This window comes from Ahaetulla prasina, chromosome 3 (genome assembly GCF_028640845.1).
Source record: "Ahaetulla prasina isolate Xishuangbanna chromosome 3, ASM2864084v1, whole genome shotgun sequence".
NCBI lineage: Eukaryota > Metazoa > Chordata > Lepidosauria > Squamata > Colubridae > Ahaetulla > Ahaetulla prasina.
In genome coordinates this window covers 49,132,860-49,141,975 of record NC_080541.1, presented here as the reverse complement: position 1 = coordinate 49,141,975, position 9,116 = coordinate 49,132,860, and the positions used below count along the sequence as shown (strand labels likewise).

The window sequence follows — 9,116 nt, the reverse complement described above, 5'->3', positions numbered from 1 at the left end:
CGAGCCATGGAATTGCTATGCATTCAGATACACAAGTGGTTTAAGAGCATTACTTTTCACACAGCCCCTTCGCGTCTCCACTACCCCATTATGGTTTTACCAAAATCAAACTAAAAGAATCCCACAGAAAAAAAAAACTCCGTGTCCTACGTTACAATATTAAGTAGCCCGTAACGCTCCCATTTCCCGACAACTCTTGCCTCTGCTGTAGCTTTCACGCGCCTTGACATTGCAACACCCACAACCGGGGTGAAAAGCAGACCCTTAAGCAAACGGTGAGGGAGAGTTCTCATTTTTCGTTCCTCTCTGCGCCTGCGCAAGAGACCGCATGCGAGCCTGCCCCTTCCGTGCAGTGTGACTGTTCTCCTGCCTGCGGCCTTTGTGATTAATTGCGCGAAGGCGATGGCGGCTTCGCGGGCACCTGGCGGAGGGAACAGGATGAAAGCCTTGGAGCTGTTGCAGAGTCTGCCTAGGGTCAGCCTCGCCAACCTACGGCCTAACCCTGGATCCAAGCGAAAGGTGAGTTGAAGGTTTGCTACGCTTTTCGCTCTCCGCTGAGCGGCTGCTGCTGCAATGTAGGCCGCTTTCGTTCTGTTTTCGCGGAAGCGAAGGAAAACCAGGCGTCCTTTGCCCCGTGAAGTCAGCCCCGGGGATTTCCTTCCTTCCCTCTGCTTTGTTCTTTCTGTAGTTTTTGCTAGTAGTCTTTACCTTTGTCCCGCATTCACTTATCCTATATTAGTGTCCTACGATTTTCTTTCGCTTGAATGTTTTCTCTAATCCTTTTTTTAAAAAAATATGCTGATTTGTTCGATTGCCGAATAGAAAAGAATAGAATTTGGAAGGGATATAGGACAGGAGTCTCCAACCTTGGCAACTTTAAGAGGCGCTCATCCAGCGCTGGCTGAGGAATTCTGGGAGTTGAAGTCCACAAGTCTTAAAGTTGCCAAGGTTGGAGATCCCTGACCTAGCAGGTCTTCTAGTCGAACCTCCTGCTCAGGCAGGAAACCCTACACCATTTGAGACAAATGGTTAATTGTCCCATCTCTTCCTGAAAACTTCCAGTTTTCACAAGTTCTGGAGGCAAGTTGTTCCACTAATTAATTGTTCTAACTGTCAGGAAATTTCTCCTTAGCTCTGGGTTGCTTCTCTCCATTGCTGCTTGTCTGCCCTCAGGTGTTTTGGAGACAATAGTGCAGAATATAAAGTTGTTTTACTATCTAACAGTGGGGAAATGAGATATTTTACAATGGTTTTTGTGCATTCATACTGGAATAGAGGTGTAAGTTATGGGATAGCCAATGAAGACAAAGGAGTAAAAGAAGAGGCCGGAACATGAAACTCATGTTAACATATTGTTCTTTTTAAGATAAAAAAACAAGGTCGTGGAAGATATAATCCTCCAAAGAGAACTGGCGGGCAAGCAAAATCTGGATCACTCCCTCGCTTAGGCTTTGAAGGTGGCCAAACACCATTTTATCTGGTTATTCCAAAATATGGCTACAATGAAGGACATAGGTAAGTTTATTCCATTATTATATGTACAAAAATGTGAAATAACATCTGCTGATTCTTCAGCTGGTGTTTGTCTTCATGTACATTGAATTGTCCTATAGGAGTAGTATTTGCATGAATCCAACATCCTATGTATTTGACAGATGGAAATGTTGTCAATGTACATATTTTCTAAATGGTGTCCAATAATGATAATAATTTATTATCATCTTAGACATAAAAGCTGGCTAGGTGATTTTGGATCAGTCATTGTCTCTCAGCCCAACCCACTAGGAGTTTTTAAAGGAGGAAGGGGGTAGAAATATTAAGTATGTTTGCTTATAACTATTAAACTATGTATTAATCTATATCACAGGATCAATATTTTATAACTTTATTTTTGTAAGAATGTGAAATTAGACTATTTTATTCTTTCCCACTACAATTGGAATCCTTCCTCAAATCTCATTACAAATGACTTCTGAAACAACTGATAGTTGATTTTCACAATGAAAAGCAAATGAACTTTCTGAGTATTTTGATGTAGTCATCTAAACTATAATGATTAGGTTTAACATTTTAAATAGTGTCCTTATAACCACACGAGATAGAATTGACCTTTAAAGTCTATAATTCTCATAATTTCATGGCTAATAATACAAGGGACAGTTGAAGGAGTGTATGTGTATTCACAATTTAAATTAAGGATGATACATCATTGTTCATATATAATGTGTGTCTTTAAGAGTGTCTTACTTATCTGTACTCACTAGTAATATCAGATCTTTAATCCAATGAATAATCGGGACCATAAATTTGATTCCAACATTATAAGAAAGACATCTATCATTTTTCCTTTTGTCTAGCTGTAAATTTCATGTAAGAAATATATTGTTCAAAAAATAAGACATCTAAAAATATTGAATATTCAATGTATTCAATATTGTATTCAGTATTCAATATTGAAAGTATTCAACTTGAAATTAAGTAATTAAAGGGCCTCTTCTGGCTCAGCAGACTAAGTCTGTCTGTTATTAACACAGCTGCTTGCAATTACTGCAAGTTCAAGTCCCACCAGGCCCAAGGTTGACTCAGCCTTCCATCCTTTATAAGGTAGGTAAAATGAGGACCCAGATTGTTGGGGGCAATAAAAGTTGACTTTGTATATAATATACAAATGAATGAAGACTATTGCTTAACACAGTGTAAGCCGCCCTGAGTCTTCGGAGAAGGGCAAGATATAAATTCAAATTTAAAAAAAAAAAGTAAATAATTTTACCAGAACATGATAATTTCAGGTCATCAGAAAAACACTTGTTTTAATTGCATTAGTCAAATGTTGTAACTGATATTGTACTTTCTTTTATCTTTGTATTTGCAATTTATAGTTGTTAAAGAGAATTATTTAAAAGAAGACTTTGTAAGAGGAATGTGTACCTTTTTATTTCTGAATTGTTAAGTGGCATTCTGTCAGTGCACAGTATTAAGCTGGTCTTTGTTTTGCAAAATATGCTTGCCACATAGGCTTGAGTGAATCTGTAGGATTGCAGAAGAATATTCCATAGATAGAATAATTTCATCTTTCATTGAGGATGGTTGTCCAAGAATAATGTACTGATGTATTATACTATCAATATTCTTAAATTACTTTGAATTGGATCTACTTTCTGAATGTTTATTTTCTTTTCATTTCACAGTCTCAGACGTCAATATCCACCTATCAGTCTCAGAAAGCTGCAATACCTTATTGACTTAGGCAGAATTGATCCCATGCAACCAATAGATCTTACCCAACTGACAAATGCCAGAGGTGTAACAATGCAGCCATTTAAAAGACATTATGGTATCCATCTTGTGGAGGAGGCAAGTCTATAACATGTGTTTTAGAATTTAGTTTTGAAAATATTTTCTTTCTCCCTCTCATATTGAAGTGTGGTAAAACTTGGCTGCAGTAAAGTAGTTACTGAACAGTTTCAATAATCTCAAACCTTTGTATTTTTGTTTTGTTTTTTGTTAGTAATGAGTTTTTTTCTCTAGGAGCTTTATGCATCTGAATATTTTCAAAACAATTATTTAATAGCATTTTAGAAACATACCCCCACAAAATGGAATATAATCAATCAGAAATATAAGAAATTTTTTGAATGACCATATTCTTAAACTGATGAGACTACAATTTCAGGCTAAAGGCTATATTTGTCAGAGTTCTGTTACTGTTAGGAAATACCCATGTAATTTATAGGAATTATCTGGATAGGAGACCAGGAAGGCAGAAAATGAAATGTAATCATCCCCAAAGGGTGATCTAAGAATGAGTTTCTCTTCTTCTGAGATGTCACTGTACAAGCATGAGAATATGGCAGAGTATGGGTGGTCCTCAGTTAACAATCACTTGTTCAGTCATTTAACTTAAAATGGCACTAAACGAGTGATACTTAAAACTGTCGTTGAAGTTCTGGTTGTTGTTGTAACCTTGCAGTCACATGATTGCTTGACAGCCAGACTTGATTTCCCACCATTTCCATCCCTCAGTCATGTCATTGTCATTTGTGAACTTTCCTGCCAGCTCCCACAAGCAAAGTCAACATAGAAGCTGGCAGTTGGAAGTCACAATCACAACAGAAATTCCAATCCCAGTGTCCATTATTAAGCAATAACTAACTATACAAATTCTATAATGTTTTTCCTGTTTTCACACTATTTAATAATTTGTTATACTTTATGTACAGTGAAGAAATATTTCCTAACTGAGTAATCCTTGTTTCTGGAGTTGTGAGTCAGTTAAAACCAAATATTGAAACTCCCAATGAAAAGAATCTATTTCTTCTTTATCACAGTACAGCTGAATGTAATGCTCCAGTGCTCCAGAAGGCTTGTTTTCAAATTTAAACCTGATTCCAATTATAATCCAGACCACTATAACTTGTACAGGTTGAATTTCCTGGCTGTCTTCAAAGACAGTACAGTACAAAATAAACTCCACTAATCCTGAAATAGTAGGCTGATACCTTGCATTTAAGAATGGGCAGATGGGTGAATGTTTTAAAGTGATGATGTTCGGGTTAATGTCAGAGTTCCAAGGAACACCCCCAACAAAATAAAGCTCTGAGGCCTGAGGTTCCTCAAAGTTCCAATTTATTAGAGATGTCATGTTGGCACAGCTGGGAAAACCCAAATCTGAAAGCTTCCAGGTTTTCCACAGCCCTGCCCCACACCCACAAGTTCATCACATTGTCCAATCAACTCTTCACACTCAACCGGATACAATCTTCAGGCAGTCTCCATCAGATGCAGGCAAAAGTCCTTGAATACGGAATGTTGTTATGACTAACTTTCTACGGCTCCAACAACAACCCCCTCCCAACTTCCCCAGCTAAAATATGTGGCAGTTAAGAAGCAAAAAAGAAAATTGTCTTCCAAAACTGACAGATGTTATGTAATCTAACTTCAATTTATATAAACTTATAGGGTGCTGATACTTTTGCAGCAAAAATAAACATTGAAGTACAGTGGATATCTGAACTAGCCATAGCTGCTGTTGAAAAAAATGGTGGTGTAATTACTACAGCTTTCTATGATCCAAGGAGCTTGGGTAAGAATTTTCAATACATCTTCATGTCCTTTGATCTTGCCAAATACTGTTTAAATACATCAATCTGTCATTATTTAAAAATAAAAGCTTTGCAACAATAAAAAAAAGGATCTGTGATATTTTTCATCAGATTTAAACTGAATGTTAGTTTTCTAGTCTGTGTTCTACAGGTATCATTAGAGCAGAAAAATATCAGGTTTATTTTAACAGTACAATATACAAAATGTAAGGAAAATATATTTTGTGTTAATACAATTATTCCAGAAGTTGGATTGTTAATGTTAAAGTAATATTTTATTGCTTTATTCCATGCTTTATACATAGAGATTCTTTGCAAGCCAGTGCCATTTTTTCAGAGAGGCAAACCTATTCCAAGGCGAATGCTACCTCCTGAAGATCTTGTCCGTTACTATACAGATCCTGCAAACCGAGGCTACTTGGCTGATCCTTCAAAGGTTGCTGAAGCAAGGATGGAACTTTCCCAAAAATATGGTTATATCTTACCAGATATTACCAAAGATGAACTTTTCGAAATGCTGAGTACTCGGAAGGACCCTAGGCAGATTTTTTTTGGACTTGCTCCAGGTTGGATAGTAAATATGTCAGAAAAGAAGATTTTGAAACCAACAGATGAGAAGTTGCTAAAATATTACAGCTCCTGAATATTGAAATTGGATATACCATTTAATGTTTATATGTAATATAAATAATATTGAATCAATTGTAATAATACTATAATAAAATATAAACATTTTTCTGCATTAGAGTTTATTTTCCTTATGTCAGATGCAATTTTTAGTATGATTAATCCTCAGTGTACAGACTTACTCTGTCTCAGCCTTTAAATCACTTATTGCAGATTTCTGGGGTTTTTTCCTGCATTGCTTTCTTCTAGGAGTTCAGTAAATATGCCTTTCAAACCCTTTTAGCTTGGAGATCCAGATGGGTACCAAAGTTTGTATAATGGTTATGCTGATACCTTGTTGGTTCTATATATTTTTATACCTTAGCTGCTGAATGTGTATGTTCTTTTTTATAGTTATGTCTTTTGATGATTTCTGTTACTGTTGTTAGCCTTCCGCAGTCAATCTGAGATAGGTGAAATAATTGAATAACTGACTGAATAAATATAGGATCAGATAATGGCATCTTAAATAATAATTTAAAATATTGCAATTATTTTAAGGTATATCTAGTATAATTTTTTTAAAATAGTGTTTAAATTATACAAATTATTCTTTTTACAAGTGAATACTTTTTCAATATTTTGTTTTAAAGCACTAAAGCTTATTCTCTTTAGCAAGAAAACATGTTTGTGCTGTTCCATCTCCTTCTGCTGGCTCACTTACTTTTATATTTTGATCGCTATATCAGATTTAATAACTCCTTTATAGGCAACAAATCTATTTATGCCAAGGAATTAAAGGAGTAATGTTGGTATGGACAGTGTATGTATTTATCAATGTATATTTACTAGTGTACTCAGGGGCGGAGGAAAGGGAATTCTAAGAGCTTTCTGCTAACTAGAAGTTCCATAAGCACTATAGGTATATTTACTGAGAGAACTGTCAGTTCTTTTTAAAAAATCATTTATTTGGTCACAGATTATCTACTTATCATATTTGCCAAGGAGAGGGAGTGTGTGTGTGTGCATGCATGCAATTCTTTTAATAATTCTGTAGATGACTATACAAATATGATTGTTAGAGATTAAAGTATGGTGGAGTATCAGGTACTGGAATTCAGCTGAGTTATGCATCCCTACTTTTTGTTCATTTTATATGTTTAAGTGAATAATGTCGGATGGCAACATTGGTTAGTGAAAAGATTTTGTCACTTCCATGCTATAGTGGACAGATTTCTTTAAGGTGGTTACGTTAGTTAAAAATAAAGGGCAGAACTAGAGCATAGTTAATACAATATTTCTTTTTATATTGTTCTGTCCTTTATTCTGCTATTAGATTAACAAGTTATAACTTTTTGCAGGCGCGATGGTTTAATTTGAGAGAGAACAAGGACAGGAAAATATGAGTAGACTTCCCCCATTGGATAGCACAACAATTTTTCATGAGTTGATTAATTTTTGCATTCCAGAATTTGAGACATTTGACAGGGAAGCTAATTGGCAGTAAGATCGGAATTTACTCCTGCAATGAAGTTTAGGCAAAAGTGTCTGTCTCTGTAAAATATGTTTACATACATTATAAAGAATAGAAGACTTATTTCCACTCTGTTCTTCTATGTTTGATGAGCAAGTTGCTGTATGTGTTTAAGGATACTGTTCACCGCATTCTTAATATAAAACACACATAAATAAACTTCAGGTGAAAGGGAAACTCTGATAAAATGATAATGGGGAAAGAATGAAAACAGGAAACAGATGTCTAGTGACGTGCACTGATTGGATAGTACATATTTGTCAAGCACCCTTGTAGTCACAAGGCAGCTGTATCCTGATACCAATTTTGTAATGCTATCAATATGTTAAAGAGCCAAAACTGCCACGTTCCACAGAATCCGGTTGTTTTATTTTAGAAAGGTAATTATGATCAACTAAAAACTAGAAAGGAACAAAGGTGGCAATGCTATATTTCAGAAAAGAAAAACCACTAATTGTTTTTAAAAACCTCTCTTCAAATACTTGCTGGAATTTTATGATACCATTATTTCATATATTAGTTTTAAATCACATTGCTGTAAAGAATTTCCTACTTATTAGCTACAAAAGCTTATCTGTTACCAGATATCTATCGCTACCTCTTCCGCCGGGTAATTTTTCATATGTTGACTTCTTTTAATACGAGCCAACCAACTCCTCAAATCAAAGAACTTGTCTAAAAGCCAAATCTGTTTTTCACAGATTCAAGATGAATTGTTGCTTCAGCTTTCCTGTTTTGTTGTATATGTAGAAATCCAAAAGTGCCATAACAGGAAAAGCACTCGCTAAACTTGCTTCAGGATAAAGGACTTAACTGTAGTTTAGCCAATATATATTGAAGAAATGGTTGCAATGTTGTGAAACATTGTTTCCCGAGGATGAGAATTGGCCTTGGGCCAAAAAACTAACACAAAAGTGAAGATTACTGAAGAAATATAGGAATATTTGTTTCCATTGTGGTGAGTTTTATTGCATTGTTATATTGTATATGCACACCTAAATGGTTTGATCATTGGGCATAGTCAAAATGTTTGCTGCTAATCATGTATCGATTTCATTATCTTCCCAGCTGTCTTGTACTCATTCCAAAATTGAAAGAGGTGAATGTGAAAAGGTTTGTCTTTCAGAATAAAATTAATAATGAAAATATAATTGCTATGATAATATAAACAACTTTATTTTTGTTTCATCAGATCTCAGTTTTTCAATTCTGCTAAAGGCTATTGGCATTTATTTTGGAGGTGCTTTGTTTATACCAGTTTATAATCCTTGAATGTAGGCAAGTAAGTATTAAAGATGGCCATCACCCGGAACAAAGAATGGGATTGATTTTTATTTATTCATCACTCCAATGAACAGATTCTAATAAATAAGAATAAACATTTGAAGTATTTATATTAGAAATGATGTGTAATGAGACATATCACTGCCATCAATACTGGCACCCACTATTGTCCTAAACTGCTGCAAATTTGCTACTGATTTCATTTGCTGCTTTGTGTGCATCAAGTGTGTGTTCTGCATACAAATATGGACTCTATGCATGTTTGTGTTAATGCAAATCACAGAAAACCAGGAAAAGAAATTAAAAGGTAAGACATAATAGAAAATAAATATAGTTAAATCTAGTTTACATCAAGACTGTTCTTTGTATCCCTTTGTAACTCTATGTCCTTGCAAACCATCCTTGTTTCCACCACATTCATGAGCTGTTTCATGCATAAGTTTGCTCTTTAAATTTTTCATTTTTCTTTTTGAGGTTCTCATCAACTCGATTTAACACAATTTTCTCGACACCATTTTTACAAGTTAGGAAAGGCAATAATCACATATTTTCTCAACAAAAACTATTAGAGTTGGCAACTGTGTTGTACC

The 9,116-nt window shown here is 35.1% G+C and overlaps 1 protein-coding gene across 1 annotated transcript; it reads left to right on the top strand.

The window, feature by feature from the left end:
- The first annotated feature begins 324 nt into the window (after positions 1-324).
- Positions 325-5,844, top strand: MRPL15 (mitochondrial ribosomal protein L15). The gene is made up of 5 exons (XM_058174496.1): positions 325-519; positions 1,367-1,515; positions 3,189-3,354; positions 4,960-5,083; positions 5,408-5,844. Exons 1-5 carry the CDS (start codon positions 403-405, stop codon positions 5,743-5,745), a joined length of 894 nt encoding a protein of 297 aa, XP_058030479.1. The 5' UTR covers positions 325-402; the 3' UTR covers positions 5,746-5,844.
- Positions 5,845-9,116: the final 3,272 nt, after the last annotated feature.